We start from the raw sequence: 22,366 nt of genomic DNA, 5'->3' as shown, positions 1-22,366 counted from the left end.
AGTCACCTTCTCTCTCATTAATTTCATTAAATTATGTTTAGAGATGAATTATCTTTCATTAATTTTATATTTACTCCTATATCTAAGTGCAATTTCTCTCATTAATTAATTAATTATTCATATACTTAATTCATAATTTTAAATTTGAATTAGAATTTTAGCGCATAAGTGAAATTATCTTCTCATTAATTTCGTTCATTAATAAATTTTTCCAATAATAATAATAATTTATATAGTGTTTGGTGATGAAAAATCTACAAATTGGTTTTAATTAATGACATCCGCTTTAATTACATGGCCCAAGAATAGCTTATTTTATAAACATTAATTGCATCTGCTCCCTACAGAGGAAGAGATAGAAGAAAACTTCAATGAATCTATTATGTATTTCCAACGATAAACATTAATGACATCCTTGGCGGTTTGACTATTTCCAACGATACATCATCTTTGATGAACAGTTTCGATGTAAACATATCATCCATCTTGAAAGAGACAGAAGTCATCTCAATCCTAATTGAGTTGCATAATCTTTAAATGTCGGTAAGTTAGAAAATTTGCTTTGGGTGGATGACCAATTTCTGTGGCTGAGAGTTTGTGTGGAGGCTCCATACTTGTGGCTCATTCCTACCCCTAAAATAAATTATGAAAATCTTTGTATTTAGAAGACTCATCGGTCCTGGTTAATTTGTAAATACAATCCTTAAGTTAAAATGTTTAAATTGAATTTCGTAGACTAAATGAATCATAATAATATCATGGAGAGTGTCCAGTCCGAATAGAACTCATCTACCCGATTCGAGTAGAACATGAACAGAAGAAATGATAGAGTTCAAGCCTATCTTTATTGGGTACACTGTTGCTTTTGTACTTGTCTATAAGTAGTCTAGAGATCAGATCGATAAGTAATGGAATCAGAGATTATTTTCTTATTCAACTTCTCTCTTCCTCTTTCTACCTTTGTTCGATCTCTTTATTTTTTCGCTAAGGTTAAATTTCATTAAATGATATGAGAGCCTTGATCATGGCTTCTTTCACCCAGCTTCGGATCTTTATTCTATTGGAGGTCTTTCTTCGACAAAATAGGTTGCCACGTGGACCGGTTATTGGGTCATTTAATTTAGGGAAGCTAACTTAATGACCTTAGTAGCAGACCCATCTTTACATTAGTAACATTACAAGTGCGGAAAAGTATGGGAATGCAAGTGATTTGACTAAAAGTTCTGATTTGTTTTTGTCTAGCTTGGATCTGTTTGGGAAGAATATAAAGACAAATATACTCAATGCAAAATCTTGCATACAGTCCATATTTGTATTTCTAATCCTGAGCATATTTGTATCACTCTGATCTCCTAAACTAATCCTAATTTTTACTTTGATTTTCCTACAGTGGAATTTACACCAGATAAAATAAAACTTAAAGCTGATAAAGTAAAATTTTTGTGATATATGTTTTCTTGCATTTGTATTACTAAAGAAAAACTGAAAAAGAAAAATATTGCATAGCAAATTAACAAAGGGAGACATAATTTATTCGTATGCAATTAAGAGATAATTTTGCATTCTCTAGTATTTCAAGCAGTAAAATTTACACTTTTGATTACATTCCCATAAGCACTAATCATTCAAGGGTTGACAGTTGACACATAAAATAACATACAAATTTTGCAAGACATTGTGTTAAATTCTTAGCGTGCAATATCAATTTCTAATATGAAGTCATTCCCCAAGCTTTCCTGACCTGTTGCATTGCCATTATCAATTGAATAGCTTGATGGTTCACCCAGCAAATATTCAGTTTCCTCTTGATTTCCTTGTACCCATGGATGCTGTTGGATCTTTCTCAACCCTTCAAGCTCTGCTGCCACTTCTTTCATTGTAGGCCTTTCTTCGCCTTTCAGTTTTAGGCATCTCTTTGCAAGCATAGCAACAGCCATTAATTGCTCTCTGTTTCCCTCATTCAGAACTTCATTCTCAAGTATTTCAAAGAGACGGTTCTCTTTGATTGAAGAAAGGAAATACATCGCTAAACTTTTATGTTCTGGGGGCCTCTCTGGTGATAGTGGTTCTTCTCCAGTTAATAGCTCCGCAAGCACAACACCAAAACTATAAACATCACTTTTATCTGTTAATTGACCTGTATGAAAACATTCTGGATCCAAATAACCTAATGTCCCTTGAACCAGTGTAGTCATTTGAGTTTGATCCATAGGAACCAACCTCGAAGCTCCAAAATCTGAAACTTTTGCGATATAATTATCATCCAACAATATGTTAGCAGTCTTCATATCTCTATGAAGAACTGGTATGGAATGTGCAGAATGCAAATAAGCTAATGCTCCTGCAGTTTCAGCTGCAATTCTCAAGCGTTTTTCCCATGGAATAGGCGATGCGTGATCCTCATTATGGAGGTGCTGGTAAAGGGTTCCGTTGGAGATGAATTCGTAGACTAACAAGGGCACCTCTGTCTCAAAACAACAACCCAACAGCTTCACCACATTTCTATGGTTGATTTGAGAAAGGATGTCAACCTCATTTATAAATTGTAAAATTTGGCTCTGGTCCATTATTTTAGACTTCTTAATGGCAACTACTCTTTTATCTGGTAGAATTCCTTTGTAAACCCTGCCATAACCTCCTTGACCAATGATATGACTTTCATCAAAATTGTTTGTTGCCTTCTTAAGGTCTTCTTCACTAAAGATCTTGGCAATATCTGAAACACCTCTACGCGACGAGATCTGTTGTTGCAGTAATAAACCACCATTTTGTTGAAAGAACTTCTGTCGAAGTTTGATAAGCTTTCTTTTCTTGATTGTGTAATATAACAAAGAGCCACAAGCAAGTAGAAAGAGAATGCTTAGACCAGTACCTGGGAAGAAAATTACTAGTATATAAATCAACAGTAGTTTGAAGAGACACGTCAACTAAGATTGTATTAAGTTGAGTTGCCTGAGGCTTCAATTCCAACCCAACTCAAAGTTTGGTTTAATCCTAACTTGACCTTTAACCTAACTCAACTTTTGGGTTTGGTTGAAGCAAATGTCTAAGCCCTGCCTCTCTGAATCACACCATGCATGCACAAATGCTTTATAGTTGCTTAACTTCTAGAACCCGGCTCAGACCTTTATCTGCCCTTTAGTGACTTGATCTGGTTTAGGGGTGTCCATTATATGGTCCAGACCACCAAGTTGCACTGAACAAAACTGTAATTGGCAGTTTGGTCTGGTTTGGCCTTAAAAATCAATTTAGTTTGGTCTGAGAATTTCTTAGACCGTAATTCTTTTTTTTTGGTTTGGTCTGATTTTCTGAATTTCAGAAATTAAATTATTAAAAATATATTTATTAGTGTATATAAGATACATGCATATGTATGCATTCATTTAATATTTAAACATATTTCATAACTCATAATTATATAAACATTCCATACATGATTAATTTTTGTTTATGTATTTGATTCCCAAAGAACTTTTTATGTATGAGATATTAGACAGTGTATACCCTTAACTCCAATCAGAATGATGTATATTATGCCAATTAATGTAAATAAATAAAGTACATATTTGATTCATGTTATTATGGTGTGTTTCTCTGTAATACCTTTAAATTTGATACATATGAGACTCGAGTTAGTTTAGAATCTTCATAGCCATTGGATAGATTTGGGAGATTTATCCTGCTAAGGCTGACACTAATGTGTCGCCAAGTTGGTTGGGGTTGCTTGTCCCAGCTGCCAGGATAAGACCTGAGGTACATGCAGTGTGGGTTTTCTTGAAACCCTGAACCATACCAGAATTCCAACATTGCCCTGAACCTTGGAGATAGATAGGCAAAACTGGAATATTACACCTGACCCCTAGACTCGATTATGATACTACACTAGGTGTCGGGTTGGGTTGTCTTTGATATGCCAATCAATGAGATCCTTAGAGGGGGCCAAAACCTGGGTTTGTTGGGACAATCCGAGAATTCATTTGAGTGGGTGATCATAGTGATAGGATCAGCCCCTTTGATGGACAAAGGGAATGATCGGAGATGCACTCTCTCTGATGGAAACCTAAACTACCGACAGTTGATTTCAACTGTTGAAATTTGTTTTGCAAAATATATTTATATAGAGATATACAAATATATATTATGGTTTCAAAATGTTTGCAAAAGGTTTTAATTCCCAGAATCCATGTGAGTAGAGAGTGTAGCACTATACCTTGCAGCCGAGGGAGAGGTCCTCTCTTGCTGGATAGTGTTTGATAATTATGGGCTGAGAGGTTAAGTGTAAGATCATTTGAGGGTAATACCTGATGGGCTAATCATGCATCTTCCCACAGTCCTTGGGTTTTTATAAGGTGGTTTGCCCCAAGGACCATTTAGTGTAAATATTGGGCCCATTAAGAGCCCATGGTGATGGACTCAGGGGCTCATTGTCTCCTACAGTGAATTCGGCCAGGCCTTGTAATAGAGGTTAGGCTGAACCCATGTTGTTGATATGTAGATCAATGTTTGGGTCCCACGCCATACAAGGATAACCAACTAGGCAGCAGCTAGGAGGCTAAGTGAGTAGATAGACTTAATGGGCCTAAATCCCAATTCGAATTGGCTTAATGAGATTAATTAAAAAGGGTGATTATGGGATTTAGATCAGCAGATAGGATAAGGGATTATCCCTATCCACTTAGAGAGTTCAAATCTAAATAAAGATTTGGATCAGGAAACTCCTAATTAGATTAGGAGGGCTTATCTTTATCTGTAGATAAGATAAGGGATTATCCTTATCTCTTAAAGAGAGTCCAGATCCAAATACAAGATTTGAATTAAGAAACTCCTAATGGAATTAGGAGAACCTCTCTTTAAGGCTATAAATAGGAGAGCAGGGCGAACCCTTAGTACACAACAGAAATCATCTGAGTGACTGCTGATTTCCAGAGAGAGACAACACAGTCTGACTGCACTGTCTCCTTTTCTCCTGCTCTTACCGCCATACCAGTTCGATCTCCACCTGTGGGAGCGATCAAGAAGAGTTCTTGGTATTACCTTTTGGCAGAAAAGGTAATCTAAAGTCGTGCTCACAAGCCCTCCATCAGATTCTTGCTGAAGAATTCGGTTCTTGTTGAAGAACCATCCTGCTGATTCTGCTTCATCCTACACCGTGTCATCTTCGGTGGAAGCAGTCTTTGGATCTATCCTTGGGAGTGAACACCTTCATTATAATTTATTACTACTTGGTATCAGGTATATGCTCAACTCCCTTTTGGTTTCAGATCTAGTCTGGTTAGGTTCAAGATTGATCCTTGAAAATGCAATTTTCTAAAATAGGGAATTCGATTCCCACATGGGAGAGAGAGAAATTTTTGAAATTTCGACCAACCTTCCTGCAGGGTTCGGCCATCCATATGATGGATCTCTCATCCCTCCAGTGGTATCAGAGCTAGGTTCAAATCTTGAACCAAAATTAACCAAATCTGGATCTGCGCAAATGGGCAGAAAGCGTTCTACCCGATTTGCACAAATTAGCGTTTTCTGGGAAATTTGTTCCCAGATTTTGGGCGATTGATTTGAAATTAAATATTTATAAGTCTGAATTATATTTAGAATTATTCTACATATTTTTCTTGATTTTTGGGTTGTTCGTACAGTGGAGATCGAAATCTTTAATGGCGAGAAATTTGTGCACCTGCTGTTCTTTTTCATTCTTGGTCTGTAATTAATTTTTTTTTAATTTTTAGACAGAATGTATAGGAATTCAATTTTGATGTAATATTAATAGAAATTAGGTTTTGTATTTTATTCCATTCAAAGTTGAAGCAGAAAGCACGAGGAGAATTTCGCAGATTAGGGTTCGGCCATTTCCGATTTGCAGCTTTGGAAACTGCTTGCTATGATCTAACTTCTGTTTTGTAGGGTAGCAGTCCTACGAACAGCCCCCCTTATTGATTCTTGAATGTCTTGTATCAGTAATTTAATTTTAGATCATGTTCTTGAATTAAATCTTGAATTAAAAATCAAACCTTAGACCCATTCAAACCAGATTGGACCGAATCTATGGTTTAATGGGGTGTTCTTAGCCCTAATTTTTCACTCATGGGTCCAAAAGTTGATGGTTAATTGCAAGATGCAATTCATCCTATACCTATAAAACCCAGTTTTAATATGTTAAAACTACTTTAGCCCATTTCAGCATAAAATCTATATGGGCTGAATTGCATACCTAGATAATATTAATCAGTAATATTATGAAAATTTATGGGCTTTAGTTATAGGTTTTACAATTATTTAATTGATTGGATCAATTATGTTGTTCATGCATGTGATGTAAGGATGTGTGATATGCAACGTTTATGGGCCATAAGTACTTGACCCATACTGAAACGATAGTGGCTCTTGCGCACACCATGGCCGAATGCACACCATTGCCATAGTGTCCTTAAGATCATTGGATGATTTTCCTTTATGGTGAGCCCCACTCCAGCGTCTTTCCGAAGAGGAATCGTGCGGAACCCTAGCCGTTTAGGGCTATCTAAATCTGGCTTTATGAAAGTCAGTGGGAGCCACTTTGGTTTGACCTAAATTAAACTAGGCATAATATATCGTTCCCTCCACTGAAATATGAGTGCATGTGATAGGAAGATTCATATGATGAACTCTCTAAAGGCATTCCATCATTAACATGATGATGGGTCCTTCAGTAATGAGGAAACACACCATAAAATTGGGCTATCCATTTGCTGTTGGATCTGTTGGAATGTTTCATGAGATGATAGGGGCGTCATAGACCAATGTGGGAGGGACCTATCCTAAAATGGAACTCTCTCATGGTACATTGGCTTTCATGAACATGATGGGTGAACACTCACTGGACAGAAAGGTTTAACCTAAAATGGTAATGAACCTTGTCTGACAGAGGCCAAAGGGAAAGCTCATAACATGAGTGGATATGAGCCTTCACAAAAAGGTGGTGGGGTTATGCAGCTGAAACAGTTGGCTCCATGCACCCTATGTGATTGCCCACATTTTTAGAGACATAATTCGCAGTCTCCGTCACTGAGATAGGAGGGAAATCTTAGAGATGAATAAATGGAAATGGAACATAGATTAAAAGTCATATCTATGTAAATAACATGAATCAAATAAGGTTGTGGACTAATATTTGTTTTGCCTTTATTAGAAATGGCAAACGGACAATTCGCTAAATTGCTGGACGACAACAAATTTAAGGGCCCTAATTACGCTGACTAGTACCATAACCTTATGCTAATCCTAACGTCCGAGAAATTGGACAAGGTAGCTAAAAACCCTGCCCCGGAACGTCCAGGTGATAGGGCTTCTGAGGCCCGTAGGAGGGATTATCAAGAATGGAAGAGAAAAATTCTCTTGTCTGATGTTACATCATAGCCTCCTTGGATAATCCGATACAGCGATAGCTCAATCAGATCGAATTGTCCATAGATATCTTGGATAGTCTGAGGACGATGTATGAGGAGCATAATTGTTCTACTCGTCAGGTGTTGAAACAGTTTATGACCCCGCAAATGTCCAAGAACCAGCAAGTTCATGACCATTGTCTTAAGATGATGGGATACATCAATGAACTTGAGGCTCTTGGATCCGGGCTTGATCATGTCACCAAGGTTGATGCCATCCTAAATTCTTAACCTCCTTCCTTTAATCAGTTCATCATGAACTACAACATGAACAAGCTAAATGTTAGCATCCAAAAACTCAGCAATATGTTGCAGAGGGTCGAGGAACTGATAAAGAAGGATGAGCCCATTGCCATGCTTGTTGAAACTGGCAAATCAGGCAAGAAGAAGAGGAAGGCAAAGAAGAAGCCTCAGAAAAAAGTTAGCAAGATCAAAAGGCAGAGGAAGGACAAAGCATCAGATGCTTGTCACTTCTGCAAACTGGCTGGCCACTGGAAGAGGAATTGTCCTCAATTTCTAGAGACTAAGAAAAAGGTAATTTCAAATCTTTTATCATAGAGACCAATTTGTTGGTCACTTATACTTCCTGGTGTATTGACTCTGGGGGCTTCAACTCATGCATGTAACTCACTGCAGGGGTTCAAGATAAGCAGAAGACTGAGTGACGAAGAAGTGACGCTCTACTTGGGGACTTCTGCAAAAGTTGCAGCTATAGCCATAGGAGCTGTAGAACTAGTTTTCAGAGAAAAAATTATTGTACTAAAAGATTATCTTTTCGTACCAAATTTAAGAAGAAATTTGATTTATGTCTCAAAATTGTGCATGGATGGTTATTCTATCTTATTTAGTAATATGATTACTATTAAACGGAATAACAAATTCCTCGCATACTGAGAACTTGAGAATGGTCTCTATGTTATCCATCCTTCTCTATAAACAAATATAACCGAAACTACGTCAGAAATAATCCCCCAGAAGAGGACCTGTGATACAGTGAATCCCACATGCCTCTGGCATTACCAACTTGGCCACTTTAATATAATCGTATCACAAGGTTGGTAAAAGATGGTCCTTTGGATTTTCTAACTGTAGAAGATCTTCCAACTTGTGAACCTTGCCTTAAGGGTAAGATGACGAAACAGCCATTTAACGGTAAGCCTGAAAGATGTACAAGCACACTTGACCTTATACATACTGATGTATGTGGTCCCCTGAATGTTAGGACACGTAACCAACATATTTATTTCATAACCTTTACCGATGATTACTAATGGTATGGTTACGTGTACCTAATGAGACATAAGAATGAATCATTTGAAAAGTTCAAAGAATTCAGACATGAAGTCAAGAAATAGTTAGGGAGAGAAATTAAGACCCTTCGATCAGATCGATGTGGCGAGTATCTCTCTAACGAATTCAGGGACTACTTAAAGGACAATGGGATAATATCACATCTAGCTCCACCTGCTACACCATAGCTAAACGGTGTGTCAGAGTGGAGGAACCAAACTTTATTGAATATGGTCCAATCACTTCTCGTACACTTAGAATTACCCACATCCTTTTGGGGTTACGCATTAGAGACTGCGATATACGTGCTGAATCGAGTTCCAATCAAATCAGTTCCAAAGACTCCCTATGAGCTTTGGACTGGTAAGAAACCAAGTGTAAGACACTTGAAAATTTAGGGTTGTCCGATACATGTTAAAAGAACGAGTGCGGACAAATTAGAATCCAAGATCAGTCATTGCCTATTCATAGGCTACCCCAAAGGCTCGATGGGTTACTTATTCTATGACCTAGGAGAACAGAATGTGTTCTATAGTTGAAATGCCCATTTCTTGGAAAATGATTACATCCTGAACAATCATCGTCATGAAGTTGTTCTTGATGAGGAGAGCTCAGGGGTAGTGGGAGATGTCCCACAAGATCCAGTTAATGACCAACCTAGGAGATCTACTCGGGTTTCCAAGCCTCCAGTTCGTTTCGTCTATGACCAATAAAGTTACTTGGTGGAAGCCACGACCAGTGAGGAGGATCTCGTGACTTGTATGGAAACTATGTTGGACATAGATTCCTTGAAGTGGGTAGATGCCATGAGAGCTGAGATGGACTCAATGGAGACCAATAAAGTTTGGACTCTAGTAGATTCGCCCCTTGGGGTAAAAGCAATTGGTTGCAAATGGATCTATAAGAGGAAGAAGGGCCCCGATGGTAAGGTTGAGACCTACAAGGCTCGTCTTCTGGCAAAATGGTACACTCAGAAAGAAGGAATCAATTATGAGGAAACCTTTTCGCCAGTGGCCATGCATAAATCCATTAGGATCCTCCTACCTGTAGCAGTGTACCATGATTATGAGATTTGGCAAATGGATGTCAAAACTGCGTTCCTAAATGGAGATCTTAGTGAAGATATCTATATGCAGCAACCGCAAGGTTTTATAGCTACCGGTCAGGAACACATGGTATGTAAACTAAACCGATTCATATATGAAATTAAGCAAGCTTCTAGGAGTTGGAACATCCGGTTTGACTCTACCATCAAACAATTTGACTTTGAGCAAAACCCGGATGAACCCTGTGTTTATAGGAAATCCAGTGGGGATAAGGTTACATTCCTGGTTCTATATGTAGATGGAATTTTACTCATTGAGAAGGATGTAGGAATGTTGACTATGGTGAAAGTATGGCTTTCGCAGCAATTCTCCATGAAAGATCTTGGAAAAGCCTCCTATATACTGGGTCTTCGACTCTATAGAGATAGATTGAAGAGGATTATAGGATTATCTCAATCTGCTTACATTGTCAAAATAGTCAAGAGATTCAGCATGGAGAACTCCAAGAAAGGAAATGTTCCTTTTAGGCATGGAGTCACTCTCTCCAAGGGTATGTCTCCTAAGACTCCCAAAGAGATTGAGGGCATGAAAGACGTTTCCTATGCCTTAGCCATGATGAGCATCATGTATGCCATGCTGTGCACTCATCCTGACATCTCTCAAGCAGTGAGTGTGGTAAGCAAATTCCAGTCAAACCTAGGGCAGGAGCATTGGACTGTTATGAAAAACATAATAAAATACCTTCGAAAGACAAAAGAGTTTTGTTTGGTATTCGATGGTAGTTCACTATAGATCCAGGGGTATACTGATGCTGATTTTTAGTCAGATCCAGACGATAGAAAATCTACATCTAATTATATCTTCACGATAAGATCGTGTGTTGTTTGCTGAAAAATCCGCAAACAGGGGTCCTGAGCAGTAAGAATAACAGTCCACAACCAAAATCGAACACATTACCATAAGTGAGATTGCCTAATGAATGAAGGTGTTCATTCTGGAATTTGGAATTCAACACATCACCCATTCCACTGTTGTGTGACAACACTAGATCTACGGGAGATTGATGTTAAAAAGTAGCATCAGCGGAGAATGTGGCAGACCCATTGATTAAGCCACTGACACATAAAGTGTTTGAGAAACACGTGGAAAGTCTAGGACTCCAGCTTTTACCCGATTGGACCTAAGTGCAAGTGGGAGCTATTAGACAGTGTATGCCCTTAGCTCTAATTAGAATGATGTACATTATGACATTTAATGTAAATGAATAAAGTACATATTTGATTCATGCTATTATGGTGTGTTTCTCTGTAATACCCTTAAACTGGACACATGTCAGACTCGTGTTATTTTAGAATCTTCATAGCCGTTGGATAGATCTGGGAAGAATTATCTTGCCAAGGCTAACACTGATGTGCCGCCAAGTTGGTTGGGGTGGTTTATCTCATCTGCAAGGGAAAGACCTGAGGTACATGTAGTGTGGGTTTTCTTGAAACCCCGAACTAGACCAGAATTCCAATATTACCCTAGACCTTGGAGGCAGATAGGCAAAACTGGAATGTTACACCTAACCCCTAGACTTGACTATGATACTACACTAGGTGTCGGGTTGGGTTGTCTTTACTATGCCAATCAGTGAGATCCTTAGAGGGGGTCAAAACCTGGGTATGTTGGGACAGTCAAAAAATTCATCTGAGTGGGTGATCATAGTGACAAGATCAGCCCCATTGTCGGACAAAGAGAATGATCGGGGATGCACTCTCTCTGATGGAAACCTAAACTGTCGGCAGTTGATTTCAACCGTTTAAATTTGTTTTGCAAAATATATATTTATATAGAGATATACATACATACATACATATATATATATATATATATATATATATATTATGATTTCAAAATGTTTGCAAAATGTTTTAATTCCCGGGATCTATGTGAGTAGAGAGTGCAACACTATACCTTGCAGCCGAGAGAGAGGTCATCTCTTGTCGGACAGTGTTTGATCATTATGGGCTGAGAGGTTAAGTATAAGACCATTTGAGGGTAATGGGGTAATAGGATTAGGATTAAGTGTAAGTCCTCTCTTGAAACCGAGGGGGAGGTCCTCTTTTGTCAGATAGTGTTTGATCATTGTGGATTAAGAAACTCCTAATGGGATTAGGAGAACCTCTCTTTAAGGCTATAAATAGGAGAGCAGGGCAAACCCTTACTACACAACAGAAATCATCTAAGTGACTGCTAATTTCCAGAGAGAGACAACACAGTCTAACTGCACTGTCTCCTTCTCTCCTGCTCTTGCCGCCATACCAGTTCGATCTCCACCTATGGAAGCAATCAAGAAGAGTTCTTGATATTACCTTTTGGTAGAAAAGGTAATCTGAAGTCATGCTCACTAGCCCTCCATTAGATTCTTGCTGAAGAATTCGGTTCTTGCTGAAGAACCATCCTGCTGGTTCTGCTTCATCCTGCACTGTGTCATTTTCGGTGCAAGCAGTCTTTGGATTTATCATTGGGCGTGAATACCTTCATTGGAGGTTATTACTACTTTGTATCAAGTATATCCCTTCACTCCCTTTTGGTTTCAGATCTGGTCTAGTTTAGGTTCAAGATTGATCCTTAAAAATGTAGTTTTCTAAAATAGGGAATTAGATTTCCACATGGGAGAGAAAGAAATTTTTGAAATTTCGCCCAACCTTCCTGTAGGGTTCGGCCATCCTTATGATGGATCTTTCATCCCTTCCTAAGAATGTGTGAATGTATAATAGTAGTAGGTAGCACTTGTTAATATTTCAATTTAATATTTGAATTATACTCATATTTGTATAAGTGTGATGTTATTTGGGCTTTCTAATTGGGTTAATCCCAATAAAATGGCCCAAACCATATTAGAAACCAAACCAAACCGAACAATTTAGTCTACTTTGATTTCTATAATAAAATAGTTTGATTTGGATTGAGAATTTCTTAAATTGTAATTTACTAATTTGGTATGAGATTTTCAAATAGAACCAAATCAGAGTGTAAACACCCTTAAACTGGTTAAGGCTTTTGAGGTATTATAGGAAAAATAATTTGAAAGAAATGCCATAATAATGGGATCTTTTGGATTAAATTTATGCTTTCTTGGATAGAGGTGTAACTTTTATATTATAAATAAGGGTTTACATAGATAAAGCTTGAATTTTTGGGTTTTGCGCTGGGTCTGGGCCTAAAATCTTGGGCTTTATCTAAATTCAGGCTGGGTCTGAATTGAAACCGTAGATAGCCTTAGTCCAAGCCAAGCTTAGTCCAACTCAATTGAAAATCATGTTTGACTTTAAACATAAACCTATTAATTAATTAATAGTTTGTAAGGATAAGATGGGAAATTGTCTGAATAGGAGACGAACCAATGGCTCAAATTGGGATATAAAGAAAGGATAGAATAATAAATTGGATAAAGAACAAGGGTATGTTATTTAAATACATAAAAGTTTGAATATAAACTTATTAATTGATTATATAAAGGTTGAATGAAATTTTGTATAAATGGAACGGGTATTATAGGTACTGAATAGTTGGACAAAAGGGGATGAATCAAATGTTTCTTTTATATATAGAGATATAGAGATAGATTTGCTCCTAAGGCTGCAATACAAATATAAAAATGACCGGTACAAATACAAATACAAATATGTCTGATTTAGAATAATACAGAGTTGATTTAGATTTATAATGATAATTTTGTTTTCTTGTTAAATGATTAATTTTTAGATGTGATAAGTACATATACTAACCCGAGTTTGGAATCCACTTTTGTTTCTTTACATTAAGCAACTTGAGCGCGAAAATTTGCTCTCGTTTAAATGCAAACATGTATTGGAATATCCATATTTTCTATTATTATTAATATAAAAATATATTTTTAATTATCAAACACCTAGAAAACTCTTCCCAAATGCAGTCTAGGCTCAGTTTGGAAGGAGAATAAATACAAATATGTAGAGTGCAAAACCTTATATTTTATATGCATTTGTACGATACATATTTGTATTTATACTCTTTCCAAACCGAGCTCTAATTGCAGTACCTTAAAAAAAAGTAGTATGTTGTGTATTGGTGTTGTATATGATCTATAAATTGAAATAAGAAAATTGTCTTGGCTTTCAAAAAAGGTAAATTATAAAGACCTTGCATAATGAGGTCAGTGACGAACACCCCTTGAATTTTCATTTGTGACAAACATCCCCCTGAACTTTTACTTTGCAACTAATACCCCTTGGCTATTAAGTTATATATGATAGCATGTGTTAAATTTCCAAAATACCCACCTGAACTTTCCTTATTTTCTCTTCCTTGCCCTTTTTCTGTTAATCCTAATTGATCACAAAGTACCTTCATTTTTTTTTAACAAAACCAACTAAAATAACACGAATCATTTCATTGACATGAAAAAAAACAAGTTTCTTTAAATTCTTGTTTAATTTTACTAACAAAAATGCCTATCTTCATCTTAAAATATAAAAGTTATCCACTCCTTTTTTTCCAATAAGCCAAGAAAAAACCAAATGGAACATTAAAGTTATATCTATTAGAAAGAAACCTCTACCATTTTATCTGAATATTGAATCTATCTAAAAATCCACAAGTACCTATTAAATTAACCAAGAAGACTTGAATATTATATTTAGAAAATTAATCAATTAATAATCCATTCAAATAAAAAAAAAGGGTAATAGTGGGATATAAAAAATTTAAACAACTGAATGAGGATCTTTTTCAAAACTAACCCACGGAACTCTAATGAAGAAAGTATTTGTTGCAAGGTAAGGGGATATTTGTAAATGAAAGTTCAAGGGTTTCTTTGTCACTTATCCATGGTATTTGTAATTTACCGAAAAAAGAGAAAATTACCTCCAACAACCGGCATAATGGGAAATGCTTTAGTACCCCGGATACAGCCAATTCCATATACTTTGCCATCACCACGATATCCACGTCGACAAGAGCAGCTGTAGTTACCCTTTGTGTTAATGCATTGGGCTTCTTTCACGCACGGATTGTTGTGTATGTCTCCACACTCGTCGGTATCTTCATCATCAAATCCAGCACAAGACATGAAAGAGAAACCTCGGTTAGCCATGTTATAAGAGAGAACCCTCAGAAGTCTAGTTTAATTTAGGTTGTGTTTGGTATTATTTTGTTGACCAATTCAGATTGGTAATACAAACTTTTGAAAAATAGTTTTATCACATCATATTAGATAATCACTTTCATTAAAAAAATACATTTTTCTGAGTATTTATCAAATGCCTGTGTCCAAATTAAGAGTTTTATTAAAAAAAATAGTTTTACTTTTTTTAATAGCACAGCATCACACCATTGGATATTTAGACATTACTCTATTCTTAAAGTTAATGATAATGAGATTCGAATTCGCATAATGAGATTTGATATTTAAACATTACTCTATTCTCTTTCTCAGTCTTCCTTTTTCTTCTTTCATTTTGAAATTTTGGAGGATAATAGCTAAAATAGTCTTTGTTGTCTCTTTATTAATGGACATTAATGAAAACAAGATTTTTGACAATTGTCAAAAATTTAAAGATAGAATTAATCAATTAGTTAAACCATAAGAATAGTTTAAAAAATTTGCTCAAAAAAATATATTGTTTTGGTATTAGTCAAATGCCGATATTCCCATAGGGGCTTTTACTTTTTTTAATAGTACAATGCACACCATTTGATATTTACACATAACTCTCTTCCCTAAGTCAATGATAGCAGGATTTGAATGGCAATCTTTATTGGGACAAACCAGCTACCTATCAATTGAGACAAACAGGATTTGATATTCACAGATGATTCCACTAAAAAAATATAGGCATTGAATTGTGTGTTGATATTTATAATAGAAACATCAAATTTGATAACTCAAATCATTTGTAATAGAAATATATATTCTCCTAAATTTTGCATTGACCAACCTAAAAAATTGCAAAGAAATTAAAATTCATTACCTTGACAGCCTTGTGGAAGGTATGGGTTGCCTTGGTAACCTAGGTTGCAGTGACAACGATATCCAGCGCCGTCGTGGGAATAAGAGCATTTGCTGTTGGGGCCACATTTGTTTCCAGCTTCTTCACAAGTCTTCTTCTCGACGACAAACTCAACCACCGCCGGAGCGGTTCTCAATCTATTCCCGGTAGACGACAGGTCTGACCTAGAGAAATTGAACCATTCTTGGTCAGCCAAGAAGGCATAACTGCATGGGTTGAAATCAAAGGAGTTGGTGTGATTAAAGACGCTGCCCAGACTCATAGTCACATTTCTGAATCCGGTGGGAATGGGTGTCTGGCAGCATCCAATGCCAGAGCAAACTCCACCGGTCACGTTGTCAAGGCTGTTGCAGACAGAAACACAACCAGTCGTAAAGCTTTCGCCGGCAGAGTCCGTCATGAAAGCGATGGTATCACAGCCTATGGCTGTGAACTTATTACGAGTCTGTGATAAGGTGAAAAATTCTGCGAATGCAAACCACTGATTAAATCGGTCTACACTGATACCCGACCTGTCGTAGCAATCGCGAGCCTGCAAGAGATCGACCTTCAGTAAGCCCAATTCTAGTGATATATTCAGGATGGGTACGTTGCTCCCCTTTCCAAAAAAGAGGACTGGATGCTGGTAAAAGGAGGATTCGTTGCAATACAACTCGAAATATGGATTTTTGAAACAGATGGAATCTCCGACACCGAATGGATAGGGGATGCTAACGTCCCCGCAATATTCACGGCAACCGGGCATTGTGAGGGGGGTGACTGATGCCGCTGCTTCCACACAAAGTAATAAGATTGTTAGTTTAAGGCTCCAACCCATCCTCTGGTTTATTGCTTCTTCAGACAGGATTGCAAGCTTACAAACAGAGCGATCGATCGAGTACTGAAGAAGGCATGCTGCGGACAAGCGATTACATCCTCAGTGAGAGCACCTGATGAGCTTGTTGGTCGTCTCAGGAGGAAGGAAGCTGTTTGGGGGATGAGTACTCTCCTTGGTGAATGCGTGCAACTTTCAACTATGGATGTCTACCGCGTATTTTAAAAGGATAATAGTCAATTTTCTTATTCAAACTTGAACCAACCGCTACATAATCCAATTCTAAGTTCCAACGGGCTTACCCACCCAAACATGAGATAAAATGACTTACCAAATGCAATTTCTTGATGTTCTTTTGACAAACTAACTCATGTGGAAGATGAAAGAGAAAATGACAATTAGAAAAAGACAGTGCAACAATAAAAAATAATGAAGAAAACAAATAGAAAGTTTTTTTTTTGGGGGTAAGAACAAATACAAAGTTTGGTGTAGGGGTGCAATCAAGTCGAGCCAAGCCGAATTTGACATGTTTTGGTTAAGTTTGATTAAAATGCTATTATTTAGGTTCTAGTTCAAGTTCGAGTTCGATTCAAATTATACTTTTCTGTCTTGAGCTCGGTTCAATTAAATATTCAATGAGCTTGAGTTTGGCTTGAAAGCTCGAAAATAAATATATTTGTATATTATATATACATGATGTTTTTCATAATATATAGTATATTCCTACATTATATAGAATATAAAAGTATATTTTTATAATATATTTGAAAATATATTTTTGTATTCTATAATATATATGTACAATGTATATATGTATGTATGTATGTATGTATGTATGCATGTATGTATGTATGTATGTATGTATGTGTTAATCAAGCCATACTTTTTATTGGTCAAGTTTGAGCTTGAATAACTAATCAAGCCTATCCCAAGGTTTGAATTCAAATCAAGCCTAATCAAATTCAAGCCCAAACTATTCGATTAGAATTCAATTCAATTGCAAGTAGACATGAAGCTTCAGGGGAGACCTTGACTCATTGCAATCACCTCCTCTGAACTTTCTAACATAGTTGCAAGTAGATATGAAGCTTCAGGGGAGACCTTGACTCATTGCAATCACCTCCCTTGAACTATTTGACCAAAATGTTTACATTTCTGAAATTGATTTATTTTCTATATTTGCCCGTCATATCAATTGGTCAAAGGTAAAACTACAACTTTAAACTGTTTTTTATTGTTCACAAAGTTTGTATTCTTTGTTCTATTGTAGAAATCAGCCTCAATAACAACTGCATTGATGTTTTGGACATTTTTGTGCTTCTTATTAGAGGGTATTAACAAAGGGGTTTTACTTGATACTATGCCAAAAAGCTCAGGATAGGTAATTGCAATTACCACTTTAGGGGATGTTTCAGCAGTGGTCAGAAAAACTTTAAGGGAGGTTTCAGAATTTTACCAAAACGGAAAAGATTAAACGCGAGAGAGAGAGAGAGAGAGAGAGAGAGTCTCATGAATGGTAGGACAATGAGTCGATGAACGATTAGGATCCAAGGTCTACATCATGCCCCCTTAAGCAAAATGTCCAAAATAGACATGAAGCTTGGAATGGAGATCAACAAAACGTGAACTAGTGATGTGTTTAGTGAATAGATTTGCTAACTGATCGCTCAACGATAGGAACTAAACCCAAACATCTCTTCTGATCACTAGGTCTTGAAGAAAATGAAAGTCAATCTGAACATGATATGTGTGAACACTAGACGAGACTGAAGGTATGTGGCCCCAGTGTTGTCACAACAGATCAACAAGGAAGAGTTGAGAATAGAGCCCATGTTAGATCAGCCAACAAAGAATGTATCCATAAGACCTCCATCGCAACATTAGTACACACAAGGAATTTGGATTCAGTGTTTTAACGAGCCATTGTAACTTGTTTCTTAGAGCTTGAGGCAACGAGATTGGGTCCAAGAAAAATTTCATAGCTGCCAGTGAATCTTTTCCCATTAGGGCATCCTGCTCAATCCATGTCTGAGTGACCAAGAAGTGAGCAAGGCGATCAAAACTACAAGAAAAATGACTTGGCAGCATTTTCAATACTACTAAAATTTCTAAAACTGCCATTAAAATGTTTACCGGCAATCAGTAAACTGTCACAAAAAGTTCTAGTGATAGTTTTAGCGACGCCACATTCTCAGTAGCAGTTTTATCTTTTAGCAGGTAAATCCATTGCCATTATAGATTTATAGCGGCAGCCATAGATTTTTTATTTTACACCTACCAAAATAACCTAGAATTTGTTACAAATAACTTGCAATTTGATTGTAATTGATTACAAAGCTCAATTATTAAATAAACTTGTAATTTTATTCATCCAAATTAAAACTAAATACAAAATAACTTGTTTCCTTTCTTGATAGCCTTTGGAACTTTAGTCATACAAAACAAAAAAGGAAAGAAAATTTATTCCGATTAGTCCACTTGCACACAATACACTACGGTCTTTGAACTCTTCTCTTCCATCTTGTGCCTCAATAACATTAACACATACATACCATAACCTTGATGCATGGTAGACCTTCGAGTGGATATATCTAGAGGCAACTACAAAGCTATCAGTAGGGGTCACTGCATCAGAATGCCATGCTTGTGTGCCAATCCAAACAGCAAGCATCAAATCGCCTTTTGTTCTTAGGAACTTGAAACTCGGATACTAAACAGGAATTTATAGTCAGGTGATCTTGTGTTAAGGTTTTGTAGGTCAGTTAAGATTCTTTTGTTGGAAGGGGAGGAATCATGCTCTCCTTTTCTTCTTCTTTCGCTTGTTCCTGAAACTTCTCTAGGAGCTGAATAGTAACCTCAAAATTACGCAAATCTTAAATCTTCCTGGGTTACCTAATTATGTATCAAATCATGATTTCCAATCTACTAACACTAAAATGAGAAAAAAAAAACTTCTAGTTAAGATAATTTTGTTAGCATAGAAACCTGTGAACCATGACAGAAGTTCAATGTTTCCATTAGATTCAATAAAAATGGTTTGATAACCGAAAGTAACATCACATTCATTTATCAAAACAATAACATCCACATTCCCCCTTACAAGTTTAGATCATTTAAAATATATAATGAGGGGTGAGTCCTTGGAATAATAAATATATAGAGGAAACAAATGATTTTACTTATCAAAGAGGAACATAAGGCATTTCTTTGGTACCTCCATTAGAGCAAGGAGGAAACATATACAAGGGGCGGTGAGTCATTGGATTAGCATCAACATTCCTTCAGTACTATTGGATTTTAATCTCATTAGAGATTAAATCCAATGAGGTTTGATTGATCAATTACATGAAAAACACACTCACACACATATTTTGAAAAAAGTTTTTCTTTTCTTACTAAAACCAGTTTTCAACTTGTCCCACATTGAAAAATTATTAAACTTGTTTTGAGTTTTGAAATAGAAAATTATTTACACTCAGAAATATAAGAGGAGAGTATGGAGGCTTGCTACCATGCAATGCGCGCACATAAGGCGTTTTAGAAGCACACTTTGACTTTTGGTGTAAAGCTGACCATTGAAACATCAATGGCTATGATTTGATAGGGTGTAATCAAGGGATACTATTCAAAGTTAACAGTTATTAACCATTAACTACCTTTTTAACAGTAACAATGTTTAAAATTGTGACTGTTCGATGTGTCTTTTCTAAATCAACAATTTTCTTTGCTCCATGACTCTTCAGAAATTATTTAAGGAGCGTAAATCAAGTAAATGAACATTAAGTTTTCAAGAATCACTCATTTCTCTCTCAATTCGATTGCTATTGTCTCAAAATGTTTTTTCGAAGACTCCTCAACTTTGTTGGCTGTAGATTCTTGCCCAAGGCTCTATTATGTTCTAAAAACAGATTTGCTTGTAACCCAAGAAAAAAATCAATGGAACTGAATGGTTCAACAATGCATGTGTGAGACATGGTTTTATACCTCGAAAGTGATTTTATGCTTCTCATCGCCCTACTTTTTTACCACAAGAGAGTCTTTATACTTTTATTTTTAAATTTGTAAGAATTTTTTATCAAATTTTTATATACTTTTAAAAGTTTTTTTATTTTATTAACCTCTTATTTATATTTAATACTTTTTGTAATTTTTATACTTGTTACTTGTTAGTCAATACATGTTAATATTTTATTTTAATCACAGTTAATTTATATAATATTTTATTATTTATCTTATTTATAAAACACAATAGTTTTCATACTTGATCAATAGTATATATCATCCCACAAGTATGTATGTAAGATACATAGAATCAAAATACAAGGTTTGAATTGAACTATACCACACCTTGAACACCTATATAGGCATGATGTGGTTCAGCCCACATAGTTATCTCATCCGCACTACGAACAGCCCTAAGTAAAGCAATTGCAAACTATATGCAAGGTTTAGAATAGGGCAATATGTCGGTAGGGCATATCGGCCTGTATTGGTATTGTTTTCTTTGTTTTTTTTTTTTGAATCTGGTTCAGAGGGGCTGGTTTAAGGCTGGTCTACCCCCTGAACTACTCGCTGACCCGAAACACCCCCCTGTGAGGGCATATCAGAAAGGCCCTGATACAATGCGTATCAGCTGAGACGACCTGATATGTATTGAAATTTTGATCCTTGACTATATGGGATGTTTTAGTATTATGAGGATTCGTTTTAGTAAATACATGAGATTATGGGAGTGTAGTAAATGATCCAGAAAGAAAAAAAAAAAAAAAGAAAAAAGAAAACAACTCAGGAGCTTCCATAGATATATAATGCAAAAGATGAGTGCATGGTGATCAAGCGAAATCGGTAGGATGAAATTGTGCAACCTTGAATTTGGTCTTTTTTGCTCATCATAAGCTTCCTCTATGATCAATGTGTCCTAACCTCATAATTCCATATAGAATTATTTTAATACCCACAATGCAGCCTACTCGGCCTCATGAAATGGGACAATACAGTAGCATCCTATTCTCAAATCTGTGCTAATAAGAGAATCCATACGACTATAACTTAGTCCATTTAGGGTTCCACATGGGGACAAAATTGCTGAAACTAGTCCTATTCCAGGTATAGATGCCAATCTGCCATGGAACCCGTGGGCCGGATCTAGAAGAAACCGTTGCACAATCACAGCAGAACCAACATTCTTACTTCAGGGTGCAATGCCTAAAGTGGTTTCAGAGAGCAACTCTGTTCATCTCTAGCGTGCCAGAGAGCAGTGCCGTGTAAGGACCATTGATCCTTGTAATTGAAAAACGCGGGAATGTATTTTAGTTTCCCCCTTATCCAAATTCTAACGCTTGTTCCTTTTGCTCTCAATGCAATACTCTTTCAATCTGGATTAGCTACATTTAATGCTTCCCCACAACCAGTTTGTGTTTCAAAACTAAATCAAACAAAACAAATCCCGGCAGAGGTGAAGAACAAGCACTAAAAAGAACCAGGATTTCTACTCTGGTTGGTTGTCTGATGGCATCAATTAGAAGGATAAACACGGGAGTAAGAAGATGGTAAAAATTTTCAATAAACACATGTAATGCAACAATTAGAAGTGTACGACAAGGATTTATATTAATGCTTCTTTCAAGTCAAATGTATGAAAACAAAGCACCAAGTTAAAACCTTATGCGCACACACAATCATCATGGTTGAATGTTCGATGGAGTGCACAAGAGAAACATGCAGAATCTTTAAGTGGACCAACGTTTTCGTGACGTTGAC

General features: G+C 36.4%; 1 protein-coding gene across 1 annotated transcript; it reads right to left on the bottom strand.

Annotated features, from left to right (window-relative positions):
- Window positions 1-1,510: 1,510 nt before the first annotated feature.
- Window positions 1,511-16,774, bottom strand: LOC104596702 (putative wall-associated receptor kinase-like 16). Its single transcript, XM_010257956.3, has 3 exons — window positions 15,754-16,774; window positions 14,648-14,824; window positions 1,511-2,872 (listed from the first exon to the last, which is right to left on the bottom strand). Exons 1-3 carry the CDS (start codon window positions 16,607-16,609, stop codon window positions 1,689-1,691), a joined length of 2,217 nt encoding a protein of 738 aa, XP_010256258.1. The 5' UTR covers window positions 16,610-16,774; the 3' UTR covers window positions 1,511-1,688.
- Window positions 16,775-22,366: the final 5,592 nt, after the last annotated feature.

The sequence above is a fragment of the Nelumbo nucifera genome, chromosome 5, assembly GCF_055504915.1.
Source record: "Nelumbo nucifera cultivar China Antique chromosome 5, China Antique-T2T, whole genome shotgun sequence".
NCBI lineage: Eukaryota > Viridiplantae > Streptophyta > Magnoliopsida > Proteales > Nelumbonaceae > Nelumbo > Nelumbo nucifera.
Note: the sequence above shows the minus strand (reverse complement) of the source record. Positions and strands in the feature narration are given on the sequence as shown.

Coding starts and splice junctions, on each gene's coding strand:
- LOC104596702 (XM_010257956.3), bottom strand. CDS start 16,609: ATGGGTTGGAGCCTTAAACTAACAATCTTATTACTTTGTGTGGAAGCA. Junction 14,825..15,753: donor CCTTCCACAAGGCTGTCAAG/GTAATGAATTTT, acceptor TTGATGATGAAG/ATACCGACGAGTGTGGAGAC. Junction 2,873..14,647: donor CATTATGCCGGTTGTTGGAG/GTAATTTTCTCT, acceptor TTTTCTTCCCAG/GTACTGGTCTAAGCATTCTC.